Genomic DNA, 18126 nt, shown 5'->3' on the forward strand with positions numbered 1-18126 from the left:
CCTGATAGAGTAGTAAGAATTCCCATTTCTGTTGAAAGAAAGTGGTTTTTTAGAAGTAGTATTTTTTGTTTGAGGATTTTGTCATTGGTCAGCACTCTACACTGTTTTATGGTCTGAAAAATTGTAATCTTTGTGTTACAGATTAAATTTAAATAAGTGACAAATCCAAAGGTATTTGTTTGAAAGTAAAATAAAAGCACTCTCCCACACGATGACAATTTTTGTTTATGGGGAAGAAAGATTGACTTGACTCCTCTTTTTAAGACTTCTTTATTTTTATTTGTTCAGTAGGTGGGGTTTTTTCTGCTACCATTGTTTTGTAATTAACTGGTTTCACCCCTGTCAGCTGTCATTCAAGTTACTTCCTATCTTTTCCCAGAAAGCAGAAACATGCTGTTGCTGAACTGTTTAGATATAAGAGCAGGGAGTGTACTATTGATAGTCCTGCCACCCTTGCAGAGAGGCAGGATGGGGATGAGAATGAATGAGAGACACTTTGTTACTCTAAGTTGAAGCTAGCGCTCTCAACTAACAACTTCACTGTAGAATGTTGATCTACTGTGATATGTTACAATGGAAGTCAACTTTAAACTTTCCAATATCCTCTCTGAACTGTGACAGACACCAGTAATTGCAGAGCAGAAGAAAAGTTATCAGTAAGGATAATACTTCAGTGCTAGAAACTCCAAAAGATAATTTTCTGTATAATTTTGATATGAGACTGAGTCTTGTGGTTGTATAAAAATGTGTCTCTAGAAAATAATTTTCTTTGTTTCAGAATTGTTGGTCAGCTCTTTCTTGAACTGTTTACTGAGAAGGTGGTGGTCCTCTTTAGTCTGATAACAATTGCCAAGTACTAATTATAGTATTTCTTTTTTCTAATAGGCGGGCAAGTGCAGCACTCAACTGCTTAAAACGTTTTCACGAGATGAAGAAAAGAGGCCCTAAACCTTACAGCCTCCATTTAGATCATATTATTCAGAAAGCCATCTCAACACACCAGAAAAGGGATCAGTACCGTGTGCAGAAAGACATCTTTATTTTAAAGGTATTATGATAATTCATTTTTCAAACCTGAATTTGACCCTGTGTTGGGGAGACTTGTATCCTACCCCTCAAGCTTCACTCAGTGTAATTCAGAATCATTTGTGTGATTCTATGTAGTATTTTTTTATCTCATTTGTCTTGCAGACACTTATGGATACTAAATTGCATTTCTGTAAATTAAGGAATGAAATTCCAATAACTTTTAAAGCTTTTTGCGACCAGTTGTGATCCTTAATGCAGTACTTTTAGATCCTTAACACAGTACTGTAACCATACAATGCAGTACTATAACCATACAATTTACTGTAAAACACAGCACTTTAATGATTTTTACATGAGCAGTAAGTAGTTCATGTGGCATCATCCCTGAAAAAGATGATGCAGGGAATCCTGTTGTTTCATGTCTGTATTCCAGGATACCGAAGAAGCACTCATCATGAATCTTCGAGACAGCCAAGTGCTCAATCACAAAGAGAACCTCGACTGGAATTGGAATTTAATAGGGACCATACTGAAGGTGAGCTTACAAAGGCCATGAAAATATGTTGGAGAAAAAGTCTTTTTCACTTGTGAGCTTTGGCTTTCTAATATTCATTCCAGAATACATCTAATAATTGGTTTTATTTCAGGAAATTAGAATCTCCAGGGTTTAGTCAGTGCTGCTGTAGTCTCTTTATATGCAACCCTTAAACTACATTAAAAAACGCATGATAGTTAAATTCACAGTTTCCTAAGAAGCATGTATTAAATGTTTTATGTTTTTATTTGTATAGAAATCAACTTTATAGAATTAGGTATATTGTCTTTAAAGCTGCTAATACCTCAGACTGCAGAGGGGTACTGCTATGTTAAGATTCATAGCAGATTTTTTTAAAATAATGTGAGCTGAAGGTTTTAGTAAGAGGTGGGTTCTAGATCAAACTTCAGATGCTTAGACTGAACCATGTATGAAAACTTCATTAAATGTTTTGAACTAATGCAAATACTTCTATAGCAATGATTTCATAACTAATGGGGTGATGGGCATTGTTTTAAATATATTTATATATCTTAAATATATTTAATGCACAGATTTTAAGATACTACCTCTTTTTGTAAGCAGAAAATATACTTTGCTTGACTAAGAAAACTTTCTAAATACTTAATATTTCAAACCAAAATTATTCCAAAATGTCATTCTGTGCATCAAAGCCATCCTTGAGCTGAATAGCATTCTCTTACTGTCTTCTTTACTGTGTTGTTACAAAGATGGTCAAAGTACAAAAAAGGCTTAATGGTGACAGTCATAATCAAGACTATGTTGTTTTTTTGAGAAAAAGAAAAGAAACTAAATATTTCTGTGCCTTTTTTTCAGGGACCGATAAAGTTGAAAGAGCAAGAATCTGTCTGGTATAAAGACCTGAATATGTATATGACAGTAGCTTTGCTCCACCAGATTTCACTGTTTAAAGACTTTTTTACTGCCATTATACCATTTACTGGGTTACTATATAACTATTATTAGTCATAGTTACTTTTACCTTTGATTCCCTATTAAAGATATTACCAGAAAACTGTTTTTCAGAATCTCACTGTTAGTATGTGTAGTATTTTAACAGTGGAAGCTTTATGTAGTTGACCTCTGTGTTTTGGGGTATTTTAAACTGAAATTTATGTCAAACAGCCAGTTTCTCTGCCATCTCAAACCTCCCCAGCAATGTATTTTCTAGTGTCATGTCAAAAAGTTCCTAATGTCTGAAAACTGGGGACTCCTTTCTGAGTGAGAAGTGTGTATGTTTTCTGGCTTACTTCTAACCATTTCTGTTCCGTGTAACACCAGCATAAACTGAGATAATGTTACCAGAGTGGTTGTCTTTAGTCCCCTAATGAGCAGGATCCAGATTCCAGTGTCTGAAATTTGTTACCTCATTTGGCTGCTCACCTCCCCCTTGTCTGTTGCAGCCTTGTATCTGTGGAGCATCAGCTCTCTAACCACCTCATTGTGTGCAGTTCAGGTGGTGCCTTACTACCTTTTTCACTTGCTCAGCTTGCTGTCTAAGCTGCTAAAAGAGCAGCAAAAGTGTCAGCCTCATCTGTATCTGGCACTATTACTTGGTGTGATCAATTTTACTAATCATTAACTAGTGCTGTGTGTGTCTTAATACTGGAATACCAACTGGAAATGTAGAACAGTGCTGCATAGATAGGAAAGAAGAATGTTTGATTCACTTTTTTGCCATTCCTGACAAGAAGATACTCACTAGTAGCAACAGAAAGAAATCTGAAACCATAGAGACAACAGATGGTTGTATAAACAGAGGAAAATGTAATGGGAAGAAAGAATAGATCCTAAAGAGAATATTATTTCTCATGTGCTCCTTCTTAATGTATCTGAGAAAGCATCAACAAGGGAGTTTAAATACCATTTTAATAAGCAGCATTTTTAAGTGATCTGTAACAGAATAATGATTACTTTTAAGCCAATCTGATGAATATTCAAAACAGTAGCTAAAAATTATTTCCCTGTTATGCATATCAAATTTTTTGTTATTTGCAGAAAAGAAACTAAGCAAAATTGTTTATTTTTCATCAGCTTCTCATACTTTTTTTGTTTTCATTACAACTGTGGTCTTGTACGTATAGTATGTGGCCAATATTCCCTGTCCTTCTCAAGAGAAAAATTGAACAATTCTTGAAGCAGGCAGTGTGGGCTTTTCAATAAAATCATGTCTTTTTTTAAGACATAACATTAGGTGCAAGAAAAGTTTCTGATTATTAAGTAAATACAACTGATAGAAGTAAGTGAATTTTACTGACTAATCAAGGACTGATGTACAAGTTTCATATAATGCTATATTTGCTGTTTTTTCTAGTGGCCAAATATAAATTTAAGGAACTACAAAGATGAACAGCTGCATAGGTATGTAAAAATTATGTAGACTTCCTTTGAAGAAAGAAATTTGGAAAACTGTCCTTTAGTACTGCAGTAGAATATTCCCTAGATGTATCACGTTTCTAAAAGCTAATCTATAGATAAGAAGTTAAGGTGTAAATTTGGATAATTAAGTTGCAATATTGGCTTTAAATAAACATGTGTTTAAGCTTCTTTTCTATGCACAGGTGCTTTATATATTTAGTCCCAGGAATCATACTACTTCTGCAAATACTATATTTAACTTTAAACCTTAGAAATGTTACTGCTTGATATATCAGTCAGAATGTTTTTATGTCAGAGCTTGGAAAATTTTTACAGAGTTAAGTCCATAGTTGTATGGGTTTTTAACTACAGCTTTCATCAATATCCAAGAGGAAATTATTTCTAGTTGCTGTTAATAGCAGGAGAAACATGTGTGATTTGGAAAAAAAAATGACCAAACAAACAAAAAGCCTCCAGTACAGTTCTGGTTCCTTTCATGTCTGTTGTCAGTAAGACATGTTTATTACTTCTGTGCCTGTGTGGTCATAGTGTTACTAATTAGTTCTTGGATGTGCCTTTTAGCATGTGTTTCAGAAATAGATTACATTATTTTGAAGAATAGGTCAGTACTTGTGGGCATGAGAAAGCTACTTCCTGAACTGGGGGAAAACCCAAAAGATAGAATATATGCTGAAAGGCTCCTGTGGCTCTGCTTTAAATTTTTACAAAAAGTAGTTGGGGTACTTTTATGATATATTTACAGCATAAACAGTAGTCCCATTGTTATCATAACCGTGATTTAATTTTACATTTGCATTTTTTCTGGGTTTTCCTGAAATGTTAATTGCCAGTCTGTACTTCAGGGTAAAGGATTATTTTCCAAATAATGCAGTTTATAACATCGGTTCTCTAAAGCAGTGTCTGAAGTTCTGACTGTGACACCAACACACACTCCTCAACCTCCCCATGTGGGACAGTGTTCCTGTTCCATGGTTTTGTGCTGCAAAATTGCTCAAGCATTGTTCAGTGCCTCAGTGATTTAACTCCAAATAAATTGGGAAAATCTAGAATTGAATTGGTGTAAAGGTTCTGTAGTTCATTGATCATATCTGCAGAATTGGGAGCTTAATGGCTTTAAAATGCTGTTTCTCCTGTTTAATTATAAGTAACTAAGCCCCAAATCTCTTTCGTTTCACTGCCAATGATAAAAAAAATTCTGCTGCTTTGTTTTTCAAGTGTAAATTACATTTATTTCTCCTTCTATAAATTGATCTTTTTTTAATGTTAGTGTTGTTGTGATGATCTTACAGTTGTAAAAATGAAATTCCAGTAATTTTTTTAAAGATTCCTTCAATTCAGAGAGATACATTTCATGCAGTGTATGTATACATACAGGATCACAGAATCATGAAAAAGACCTCAAAGATCATTGAGTCCAACTGCTAAAGTTTCTAAGTGCCATGTCTATGTGTCCTTTAAATCCCTCTGGAAATGGTGACACCAACAATTCCCTGGGCAGTTCAAATGCCTGACCTCTCATTTAGTCCAGAAATTTTTCCTAATATCCAATCAAAACTTCTTTGGGGCAACCAAAGGCCTTTTTCTCTCATTCTGTCACTTGTCACCTGGGAGGAGAGACCACCTCTGCCTGGGTGCAACCTCCTGTGATGGAGTTGTAAAGAGCACTAAGGTCTCCCCTGAGCCTCCTTTTCTCCAGGTTAAACAGCCCCAGCTCCCTCAGCTGCTCCTCACAGGACTTGTGCCCCAGACCCTGCCCCAGTTCTTTTGTCCTGGACTTGTTCCAGCACCTCAGTGTCCTTGCTGTATGTAGTGAGGGGCCCAGGGGCACCAAAACTGAATGCATCTATGTTGATGAGCACACATACATGCTTAAATATACACATAGATACATATGTGTATAAATTTGTGTGTCAATATATATTTATTGCTGGTAACCCAGGATAAAATGCTTTTTATTTTACAAAACTTAAGTCCTCAGATTTCCTTTGTAATTGGTCCTGTGTTTGGAGTTAGGCATAGTGGACTACTCTGGCTTTTTCAAATATGAGTACAGTTTTGTAATTAAGTTTTTTAATATCTGACACATCTGCCTTCTGATGGAACATTTTGTGTTATTTTAAAGCACAAATTTATATTTTGAAGAATTTGTGAGAGGAGGATCTCTGCTGGAGGCTTGTTCCTGTGATGCAAAACTCAAGCTACATTGCTTACTGTATTTTTAGAAGTCTGAGAGTGTGTTAGCAGTGTGTTATGCTTCAGAAATGGTTAAGTCAGGTGTCTGGAAATAGTGTTGCTGAATAAATGAGGTTTTTTCCTGTCAGAACATGAAAATGTGTTTTACAGATCCAGTAGCAGTAACTATAATAGCTGAAGAAAGCTCAGGTCACAAGTTTCTTTTTTAAGCTGTTTGTTAGTCTAGATAATACTGTCTTTGAAACTTGCCACAGGATAAATTACAGCAGAATAAATTATGAGAATGAGAAGGAAGATACAGCTTCTGAGAGCATATAGTTTTAAGTTCCTTTGCTTATATTAGGCCATGGTATAGAAAACCCCTTGTAATGCCCAGTACAGCAGCATCTCTGAAATTGTCTGGTTAGAGTCACTTCTGTTACCTGCTACCCTTTTGATAAATTTTTAAGACTTATTGCCAAGAAACCAAGTACAACCTGTTTTTTCTAGCATCATTTTGTATTGTGAGACTGTCTCCTTGTCATACTGAAAAATAGCCAATTCTATTTTACTTTCTACAGGTTTGTAAGGAGATTGCTGTATTTTTACAAGCCTAGCAGTAAACTCTATGCTAACCTGGATCTGGACTATGCCAAGGCGAAGCAGCTCACTGTTGTGGGTTGTCAATTTACTGAATTTCTTCTTGAATCAGAGGAGGTAAGAAATTTTCAGCTATAAGACCAGAAGTAGAATGAGTAGTCTTGTTGAATGCCACCTGCAACCTTAGTTTTTGGTAAAGACTTCTGAGATTTTGGGTGTTAAATCTAAAATCATCAGTGTAATTAAGAAATACAATGTGAAATATTGAGAAAGATGACCATGTTTATGTAGAAGTTTTATTAAATACAGCTTTGTTAAATTCAACTTAGAGTTTGAAGGAATTTTTTTTTATTATCGATGGTGTGTATAACTTTCCTTTTTGAACTCCTTCTTTTGTGCTAAAGACTTTTATGCCTCAGGTCAGAGGAAAATATCACTGAATAATACTTTGCCCTTTTCCTAGAAAGAGAATTAATCCTAAGATATCTCCATGCTTAGCTCCTTTTATTTGCCTTGAAACTTATTCTTTAGTCTGAATTGTTTTCCAGCCTGCATTTCTGTATTGTGTTTGTACATTTTAAGAAATTTAAAGTAGTGAGTTTCGGTGAAGAAGAAACACATTTCTATTACTAACAGATGCTATTCCTCTTTATTTTGCTAGGATGGACAAGGTTACCTGGAGGAATTGGTTAAAGATATTGTACTTTGGCTCAACTCTTCATCAGGCATGAAGCCTGAACGTAGTCTTCAGAATAATGGGTTACTAAATACCCTTAGCCAGCACTACTTCCTGTTTTTTGGTACTTTATCTTGTCACCCTCATGGAGTGAAAATGCTTGAAAAATGCAATGTTTTTCAGTGGTGAGTGCTTTTATTTGGTTTGAGTTGTACTTGCAGTGTAGTAGTTACGCAAATTCTAAACTGTGTGAGGGCCACCATCTGAAAAGCTGAAAACTTCAGGTTATTTTGGTGAAGTTACAAGTAGAGGTCCCCATTTTTTTTCTAAAGTCTTCTAATCTGTCATTACTAAGCAGACAGAGGTGACAGAAAATTTACTTTTTCCTATCCACACCTGTGTGACAGTGATGCATATCAGGAAGGATTATAGGGTACTGAAAGACTCAGTGTGGGGAAATAGAAAAATTAACTAAACTAAAAACACAGAAACTGTGAAAAAATGGAAAGTACCATACTGTTTGCGAAATGCTGATGTATGTTGCACTTAAAATTTCACTCCAGTATATTTGAGTGGAGTTTTGCAGCTCAAAATTTTGTTGAGGTACAGACAAACTTAGGTTCCTTTGGGAATAAATTGACTGGTGACTAGTACTAGTTTATCAACATATAATAAACTTGAAGTTAAAATGCAAGTGTTTTAATGTACTCCTTTTTATCTTTTATTGTTGATTTTGTTGATTTTAGAAAGCAAGCTTTTCACTGGCTTTAGAAAACGTAATATACAATAAAATCTAGACGGTTAATAAGACTAACTTGATGGCAAGCTTTATACACAATGTTTTAAAATGAAGAATTGTTCACAGAGCTTCCTGAGCATTTGTTTTTAAACTGATAGTCACTAATTATGCTGACAAAATTTTTACAGGGCAATTATAAAAGATGTTGGTTTGAGGTTTTCCCCTTGCAATTCAGTGCATTATTTCATCCCTATTTCACTTTATAGTTACAACAATTTAAAGTTACTCAGTTTCATACAAGAACATACTTTGTATATCTCATTTATAGTAATAAAAGTATAATTCAAAATACTTAAGTTTAAATTATTGATGGTTCAAGTGGGTTCAAATACTAATTTTATTTTCTTCCTCCTCCCCTTGCATGCCTCCAGTCTTCTTAATCTTTGTTCTTTGAAGAACCAAGATCACTTGTTAAAACTGACTGTTTCTAGTCTGGATTATAGCAGAGATGGATTGGCAAGAGTCATCCTTTCTAAAATCCTGACAGCAGCTACTGATGTAAGTTCAGTTCAACTTACAGTCCTTTGTTACTGCCCTCTACACATTTATTTTATTATTTAAGGTGTATGACTTTATTTTTAAGCTGTTATATATGAAAAGGGTTCTTAGTTTTGTATTCAGAGAAATGAACATCCTACAACTGTAGCTTTTAAATATGTTGTGAACATCATACCCTGTATTGTATTTTTGCTCAAGAAATTAAGTCCTTCAAATAGAACCTGGGGTCTAAAGTCTTGATATGTATAACTAAGTGCAGTGTGATTATTTGGGTCAGTGGCATCTTTAATAAATTGTGAAGGCATTGATATCACAAACAGAAATCTGTACTTCTAGCGGCACTAAGCATGTTAGCCTTCTAGTAGACACTGTTCTGATAATGGTTGAGGTTACTCTGTGTTGGAACGGAGTAGATACTATAGATGCTGGAATGAGAGGTTGGTTCAAAAATAGGCATTGGGATGTGTTCTTCTGAATCAAAGAAGGTGGATAAGGATAAAAAATATAATTACATGGATTTGGGAGAGGAAACTCTTGACTTTTAAGGTAACGTTGTTAGACAAGCAATCACTGATGTCAGGGAGATAGATGACAAGAATTTGAAATGCAAATAGGAAAGAATGTTCATTACTTCAAATGAAGTTGTTTCTGTTCTCTGAACAGACAGAATATTTTCCAGAATAGATAAAAGAGAGGAGAATGTAGGTGCTAGCTTTAAATGCCTCACTGTATTTTGGAAGAGGAGGACATACATTGGGAATATTTCTCTAACACTGTCAAAGATGTGATGATTCTTATGGATAGAGGGGAGTCTGAAAGTAATGAAAATACTTGAGGTTGAAGGAATGACTCATTGAAAGACGAAGCTCCCTACTACTATATTTTTTTTACTTGCTTCTAAATTCTCTTCAAAAGACATAATAATACAATAATAAAAGATGTAGGATTGGAAATTTATGATGACCAATTTACTTGTGATCTTAGATTCAGTTTTCCCATTTGCTGAGATATAAATAGCTCTCTAAAAAACTGTAATTTTAGTAGATAAAGTGTGCATCACAGTTGCTTGCTGCAAAATGCAGTCATTGAAAAGTATTTTTAGAAGTTATAAATCATGAACTGTGTTAGTTATTTTTCTTCCATTCAAGAAAACATTTTCCTTACTTTACAGAGCTGCAGGTTATACGCCACAAAACACTTAAGAGTGTTGCTGAGAGCTAATGTAGAGTTCTTCAGCAACTGGGGGATTGAGTTACTGGTGACCCAGTTACATGATAAAAATAAAACTATTTCTTCTGAGGCACTTGATATTCTAGATGAGGCGTGTGAAGACAAGGTGAGCATCCCTTCTCTTTTTAACCTCTTTTTGATATGCTGCTCTTAAGCTCTTCCCCACCCCCTTCCCTAGTAGCAAAGTACAAATAGGCAAGAAGGTACTGATGATTTCCTTTTTGAATTGTCATTGATGGACTTTAAATAGTTTATAATAAGACCCCTTGGATGAAACTACTGCAATATTACTTACAAGAAAACATAGACTTCTGGATTATGCCTGTATTTAAATATGAATTGCAACTTACTTTATTCATTATACTTCTTGTGAAGTAATTTATATTTTATGACAGAAGATATCTAAAATTGATCATACTAGGGTTAAGTTAGCATTTGACACTTGTGAAAAACTTGCTGTTTCATTGCAGGCAGAGTGTTGTAATTATTGCAAATCATTTTTGGAATTATGTGCTCAAATACTCTTTGTGTTCTTAATTATTTTAGGCCAATCTTCATGCTCTTATCCAAATGAAACCAGCTCTTTCTCATCTTGGAGACAAGGGTTTGCTTCTACTCCTAAGGTAAATGTTGAATATGCTGTTTGACTTCACATTGTGGAAACAAATTCAGATTCTGGGAGTTGTTTAAATTGCAATGTTAACTGTCTGATTTTTTTTTTAATAGATTTCTGTCCATCCCAAAGGGGTTTTCTTATCTAAATGAAAGAGGTTATGTAACAAAACAGATGGAAAAGTGGCAAAAGGTAATGCTAAGAAGAAAATGTTTGCTGGATATTAGGAGGAATGGTGTAAATATGCAGATTTAGAACAGAGATTCTTAAAAATTATTGCATTTTAATGTACTTGTAAAGCTTGTGCAAATACATTTATTGCATCAGTGATATAGCATTTTTGCTGGTAAAGGTTGACAGAGACTTAGAGTTCCATAGCTTCTCTTCAAATGTGAGTTTGATTTACCAAGACCTTTATAAAATTTTGGTATTTCAGCAAATTTTTCAGGAGTGTAGTGACCTTCTAAAATAGGTTTTTATGGAAGGTCGTTATCTAGAGAAGTATGCAAAGTAATGCTGCTTTTCAAGATACCTGTTACCTCTGGTAATTAAAGTTAAACCTAGAGGTCATGAAGACAGAATTGGTTGATGCTGTTAGGAAGTAAAGAGGAACACAAGACCATTAAGAAAAATTCATTATTGTCATAACTTCAATTAAACTCTTCATATGTTATTTTGGTTTTGTAATTGATTATAAGACATTTGTCACATTCCTGTTGGCAACTTTCTTAGTGGTTTAAGTGTCGCTTCTCAGGGAGTACTGAAATGCATGATGATCTATTAAAATTGAGTGTGTCAGATATGAAGTATTTCTTTCTTCCTTTTTTTAACAAATTCCCTAAAATAATTATGAAATTGTTGACTCGCAAACTCCTATGTGTGAAGTGCATTCATTTTCTTGAGCCCTACCTTCAGATCATAAAAAAATTCAGTCTTTATTAAGCAACCTTCCTCAATTATTTCTTCCTTATAAAGTCTCATGCTATAACATCATAAACCACTAAATGTACTGTGTCAACCCTTGTCTGTCTTCTTACAGGAATATAACCTAAAATACGTTGAATTGATTGAAGAACAACTTAATGAAGCACTTACAACATACCGCAAACCTGTTGATGGGGATAACTATGTTCGTCGGAGCAACCAAAGGTAAATTTAGGAAAATGCATTCTGGGGCACAAGCTGGGGGAACTGATCTGGAGAGCTGTAAACTGAACTGTATGAGGGAAAGGGCTACCAACAGGATTTCAGTTTATTATGCTTCTGGAGCAGTACATCAGCACAGTGTAAGAAACACACAGGATGAACTGGATGCATTGCTTAACTCCCAGAGTTTTAATGTAATTTATTTCAGAGCTTCTATATAATTAGTTTTAGAGCTTTTACAATTCATTTTATTAAGACTTGGTGGATTGAGTGCCATGGCTGGAGTGCTGGAATGGAGGGCTACAGGCTTTTCAGCAGGGATGGGCAGATAAATATATAAGGAAGAGGTTTGATTATACAGCCCTTACAGTTGATGGTGATGTGGTTGAGAACCTCTGGGTGAGGATTAAGGGGATGGAAAACAAAGGAAGTGATGTAGTGGGTGTCTGCTACTGATTGCTCAGCCAGGATGTTAGTACTGATGAGTCATTGTATAGACAAGTAGGAGAAACTTCTGGATCAGTTGCTCTTGTTCTTATGGGCTTCCTGTGGAAGATTTCAACTTCTAGGCATCAGCTGCGGATAATGTAATGCAATGACAAGCAGCCTTGGAAATTCTCAGTAGGAGAAAGTCTGTAGGAGAGATACTCAGTGAGCCAACTAGGAAAGATGCCCTCCTCAACTTGCTGTTTGTGAATGTAGGGCTTGTGGGAGATGTGATGGAGGGGAGGTTCTCTAGGCCACAGTGATCATGGCATGGTTAAGTTTAAAATTTTCAATGTAATGAGAAAAAAGCACAGCAGAGTTGCTACTCAGGGCTTCAGGGGAGCTAACTTGGGGAGCTGCTTTAGTAGAGTACATTTTTGAGGCCCAGGAGTCCAGAAATGCTGGTCTATCTTTAGGAGCTATCTTTTAGAAGCACAGGGGTAGGCAATCCCATGTGTTGTAAGCAAGCAGGGCAGAAGACCACCTTGGCTGAACAGGGAACTCTTCATGGAGCTCTAGAGGAAAAGGAAATAAACAATCTTGAGAAGATCACCCTTCACAGGAAGGACTGCAAAACCATGGTTCACGTAAGCAGAAAGAAGGCACAAAAGGCCAAAGCTCATTCAGGACTGAAGCTGAGTATGTTGTGTGACACAACAGGAAAGAGGAGGTGTGAAGAAAACACTGCATCAATTCTTGCTGAAGATGGTCACCTGACTTACAGGGATGAAGAGAAAACAAGAGATGAATTAAAATGTTGTGGGGTTTTTTTGCCTGAGTCTTCAGCAATATTGATAGACCTTGGGCTGCCTGGTTCTCTGAGCGAGAGGTCCACAAATGTGGAAACTGTATCTTTCCATATGTGGACGCTAACATTGTAAGGCACCATCTGTGTCAGCTGAATGTTCACCAGGTCATGGGGCCTGGTTCCCACCAGGCTGAGGGACTAGCCTCATCAGTACTAGCCCACCAGTACTAAGGGAGCTAGCAGATGTGTCAGGACCCATCTCTTATCATCTGCCAAAAGTCTTGTGAGTCTAGGGAAGTCCCTGCTGACTGGAATCTAGCCAGTTTATTCCAGTTTGCAAGAAGCACATAAGAGAAGATCCAGAGAGGTACAGACCTATTAGTCTAACTTCATTTTTTGGGAAAATTATGTAGAAGATTATACTGGGTATTGTTGAAAGGCATTTGAAAAACAATACAGTCATCAGGAACAGTTAGCATGGGTTCACAAAGGGAAAGTTTTCTTAAACTAAGTTGTTAGCCTTCTGTGGTAAGTTCACCCAGTAGGGTGAAGGGAAGGTGGTAGATGTTGTTTTCCTGGATCTTGGCAAGATTTTTGATGCTGTCCTCCACAACGTCCTTCTGGACAAGTTGTCATGCTGTGGGATGAACAGGTTCATGGAGTGGTGGTTGAAGAACTGGCTAAGGGACTGAGCCCAAAGTGTTGTAGTGATGGGGCAACATCTGGTTGGTGACTGGTCACACCAGTGGTGTTCCTCAGGGCTCCATTCCAGGGCCAGTTCTGTATCAGTGCTGGAGGTGAGTGCACCAGTAGCAGGTTTTGCTGATGATCCAGACTGGGAGGTGCTGTGGATTCTCTTGAGGTACAAGAGGCCTTGCAGAGGGATCTAGATAGATTGGAGCACTGAGCAATCTTAAATGGGGTGAAATTTGTCAAGTCCAAATGGTGGATTGTGCACCTGGGAAGGAGTGACACCGGGCACAGGGGTGAAGTGGGAGAGGGGTGGCTCAGGGTGGGTCAGCAGTGCCCGGGCAGCCCCGAGGACAAAGCCCATCCCAGAGCACGGAGCAGGGCACAGCCAAAGCCCATCCCAGAGCACCCAGCAGGGCACAGCCAAAGCCCATCCCAGAGCACAGAGCAGGGCACAGCCAAAGCCCATCCCAGAGCACGGAGCAGGGCACAACCAAAGCCCATCCCAGAGCACGGAGCAGGGCACAGCCAAAGCCCATCCCAGAGCACCCAGCAGGGCACAGCCAAAGCCCATCCCAGAGCACAGAGCAGGGCACAGCCAAAGCCCATCCCAGAGCACGGAGCAGGGCACAACCAAAGCCCATCCCAGAGCACGGAGCAGGGCACAGCCAAAGCCCATCCCAGAGCACGGAGCAGGGCACAGCCAAAGCCCATCCCAGAGCACCCAGCAGGGCACAGCCGGCCCAGGGAGGGGATGGGCCTTGCCTGGGGTCTGCTGGGCCATGCTGGCAGAGAAGGATGGGAAGGTCCTTCCGTGCATCCTGAGGAGGGAATCAGAGCTGGAACCTCCAGTGAGGAGCAACTGAAGTCTTTGGGCTTGTCCACTTTGGGGAAAAGGAGGCTGAGGTGTGACCTCACTGCTCTCCACAGCTTCCTGAGGAGGGGAAGGGCACAGGGAGGTGCTGAGCTCTTCTCCCTGGCATCCAGGGGCAGGATGCATGGGAATGGTTCAGAGCTGAAGCAGGAGAGGTTCAGACTGGATACCAAGAAGTATTTCCTTACCACAAGGGTTGTAGGTGGTCACATAGGAGAACAGGCATCCTGGAGAGGTGGTTGATGCCCCAAGTCTTTCAGTGTTCAAGAAGCATTTGGACAGTGTCCTTAACAAAAGGCTTTAACTTCCAGTCAGCCCTGAAGTGGTTTGGCAGTTGGATTAGATGATTGTCCTTTCCAATTGAAACAGTTTATTACTTTCTAAATTCCTCAGAAGAATTCTCCATTTGAAAAAAATCACGGGTAAGCCATTGTATTACATTGCAGTGTAATTTATTTTAAAATAAGATATTTGAAGTGCTGGGAAACCTATGTATGTTTCTCTTTGTCCCAGATTACAGCGACCACATGTCTACCTGCCAGTTCACCTTTATGGCCAACTGGTGCACCATAAAACAGGCTGCCATTTATTGGAGTCTCAGGTGAGGATAATAATAATTTATAACTTGAAATATTTTAAAGATCATTATAAACGTTTTGAAAAAAGGTTTTAAAAGAGATGTCATTTAAATAGGCGTTGTAGAAGAAGTTGATTTTGAGTCTTAAGTTGTGAAGGCAGTCTTTGCCATCTAATCTCATGTAAAATGCCTTCCTGACACTGAAATATCACCAAAATACCTTGCAACATTTTTCTTAAAATGACTAGCAAAATCTTAGCATGGAGAGCCAATTCATAAAAAGAAAAAATTGTTAGTCTCTGTGGACTGTATATTGACAGTTATGCTTGTGGTTAAACTATGCCTTTTCTTTTTAAGCATACAGAAATTGGGAGATGAGGGAATAAAATATTTCTAATATTTTGAAAATCTAAGAAAACAAGCCCTAAGCCATAATTGCTTAAATTCACTTTTGATGTGGGTTGGCAAAATGATTTATTGAATTGACAATGCTCTTCGAAAAGTTCAAGAGAAAGTGTATATGTTGCAGTGTGTTAGTTTGACTAATCTGTCATCCTTTTAATATTTGAAATAACTTAATGCAATCTGCTATTTCATTGAAACTTTCTTTTGCGTTATTACTGCTGTTAATTTATGGTTATGATTACAGAATTACCACTGTTCTTCCTAGAGTGCATGATTTGAATTATTGCTTTAACTTCTACTATAAATGCAAGAGAGCCTGTTTGGCTGAAGTCTCCTATTAATTTTCAACTTAGTTTTTTCTTCTTCTGTTTTTCTCCTTCAGAGTATTGTTACAGATCTAAGTTACACTGTTCGTTCTCCAATGCTGGATAAGTGGGAAGGAATTAAGCAGCTGAAGGCAGCCCTTTGGGCCTTGGTTAGTAATATATTTACTGAGTTTTGCAGTTGTTTAGTTCCGTTATAACTGTTGATTCTTAAATAACTAAGCAAAGTTCTATAAAACTAAAAAAATAAGGATTTTTTTTTCAAAAAATACGTGATTTTTTTCAAGTTAGCATTTTGTTCCATAATGATACTTTCAGTTGAAGATGGTTCACTGCAACTGTTTCATTCTGAGGTTTTTAATAATCACTTTGTCGTTTTTTCTTTTTAACAAATAAGAATAACACATTGCCATATGAGTGTTAGTATGGAATTGATAGTTACAAGTTAAAAGTTGCCATGGTCTGAATTTAATGTATTTGCTGTGGTAGTCCCTAATGTTTCTGCAAGGAAGTTGGCTGCCAGTGTTAATCCATGTGGTCATGATGCCCTGGTACTTGGGACAGGCAAAAACCTAGTGTTGGTGTATATCCAAGCTACACTCCTAAATGTGCTTCTTGCCTTCCCCAAAGTTAATTTCGGAACACTTGTCCAAGGGGACTGTTAGGGGAAGATACTGTAGATATGTAACCAGATGCCTGTGTAAGAGGAATGTAAAATGAATAAACCAAGATCATGCTGCAGGCTATAGAAGAACTTATAAATACATATTAGTTCTAACTTTGAGCAGCTTTAGGTATTATACAAGGTGTGCTGAGTGCTTTTTTATTAGCACAGCTAGGAAATGCCAGAAAGGGTACTCAGGTCTTTCAACTGCTTTGGGAAGGTGGGCTTTAAACTCTAATACCAACAAACAAAATTGTCAAAGCTTTACATTGATAGATCGTGCTGCAGATCATATTGAGATCAAAACTTACTTGAAAAATTTCATTCCAGGGCAATATCGGATCATCGAATTGGGGTCTTAACTTGCTTCAAGAGGAGAATGTAATTCCTGATATAATGGCACTTGCTCAACATTGTGAGGTTCTGTCTGTTAGAGGGTATGTGTGTCTGATATATACGTAAAATTCAGATGGTAGTTGTGATCAGTTTTCAGATAACTTTACCTGATTTACATGAGTACAGATTTGTACCTTATTGGAAACCAGCTGTTAAAGTCACCGGTGTTTGAGTATCAGTCTCAGTTCTATGCAACTGCAGAATTGTGTAGGAAATCTGAAAGAACATGAAGTAAACAAATCTATGAAAAAAGGTAGATACTACTTTTCTCCTGTTCTGTAAAACAAAATACTTGCTGTTTATATCTCTGTGAGAATTTATTATTCCATCTTTTTTATTCAATACATTTTTTAAATATTTAAAAGCATAAATAGATGGCATTTTATCTAACATTGCTACTGTATAAATGTTGGGCCTTTTTTTCAAAAGGTAGTTTTCTACTTATGTAATCAGGCCATTGTGGTAATTTTTATTTTTTAATAGTATCTTGTTCTCAGATATATTATTGAATTTCCTGAGCTTGAATTGATTTGCAAATTAAAATTAACAGTATGCTGTTTCTCAGTTTCGTGAAGTTTCTCCTGAATTGCTTTGAAGTTGTTTCCTTTCAAATGTCAAGTAAGTTTAGTTTAATTAGGTGCTATTATTGTTGCTCTTTTTTTTTCTATATATACATTAAATACAGAACCTGTGTCTACGTGCTTGGTCTAATAGCCAAAACTAAACAAGGATGTGACATTTTGAAGCATCACAACTGGGATGCAGTGAGACACAGTCGTAGACAGCCTTGGCCAGTGGTCCCTGATGACATGGAGCAGCTCTGCAATGAACTTTCTTCTATACCAAGCACTCTTAGCTTGAACTCTGAGTCTACCAGTTCAAGGCACAACAGTGAAAGTGAATCTGCTCCATCAAGTAAGTAACCAGAACACCAAAACAAGAAAACAGGAGAAAAATGAACAAGCAAACAAAAAATACCTGCAAAGAGCCCAGCCCACCACAAACAGCATTTTGGTGTTCTCATCAACCTTTTGGTAGGATGAGGTACAGACCAATGGTGTAAAGGTGGTCTTGCAGTAAAACAGTACAAGCAATAGGACATTTATGTCCATTCAGAGAGATGCAAACGAGTCAGAGGGGGTAAAAGAGTGCCTTAGCTTAACACTTGATGTAGAAGAAAAATTTTCACATGAGGGTAAGTTAGTTATTTTTGAGTCATGGCAGTTTGCTGTAACATGCTACAGAAACCCCAGTGCTTAGGTACA

General features: G+C 37.2%; 1 protein-coding gene across 2 annotated transcripts in view; it reads left to right on the top strand.

Annotated features, from left to right (window-relative positions):
• RICTOR (RPTOR independent companion of MTOR complex 2) overlaps positions 1 to 18126 on the top strand; it is a 73791-nt gene that overhangs the window by 41528 nt on the left and 14137 nt on the right. For both annotated transcript variants that reach the window (XM_071425504.1, XM_071425505.1), the window contains exons 17-30: positions 886 to 1048; positions 1463 to 1564; positions 3900 to 3946; positions 6718 to 6853; positions 7398 to 7597; positions 8583 to 8709; positions 9881 to 10045; positions 10486 to 10562; positions 10666 to 10744; positions 11592 to 11701; positions 15010 to 15097; positions 15861 to 15953; positions 16796 to 16902; positions 17547 to 17776. In XM_071425504.1, the coding sequence (XP_071281605.1) occupies positions 886 to 1048; positions 1463 to 1564; positions 3900 to 3946; positions 6718 to 6853; positions 7398 to 7597; positions 8583 to 8709; positions 9881 to 10045; positions 10486 to 10562; positions 10666 to 10744; positions 11592 to 11701; positions 15010 to 15097; positions 15861 to 15953; positions 16796 to 16902; positions 17547 to 17776 (1724 nt within the window). The remainder of the gene's footprint in view (positions 1 to 885; positions 1049 to 1462; positions 1565 to 3899; positions 3947 to 6717; positions 6854 to 7397; positions 7598 to 8582; positions 8710 to 9880; positions 10046 to 10485; positions 10563 to 10665; positions 10745 to 11591; positions 11702 to 15009; positions 15098 to 15860; positions 15954 to 16795; positions 16903 to 17546; positions 17777 to 18126) is intronic.

This window comes from Agelaius tricolor, unplaced genomic scaffold (assembly GCF_023055355.1).
Source record: "Agelaius tricolor isolate 1412-34295 unplaced genomic scaffold, bAgeTri1.0.p SCAF_4, whole genome shotgun sequence".
NCBI classification, from domain to species: Eukaryota; Metazoa; Chordata; class Aves; order Passeriformes; family Icteridae; genus Agelaius; species Agelaius tricolor.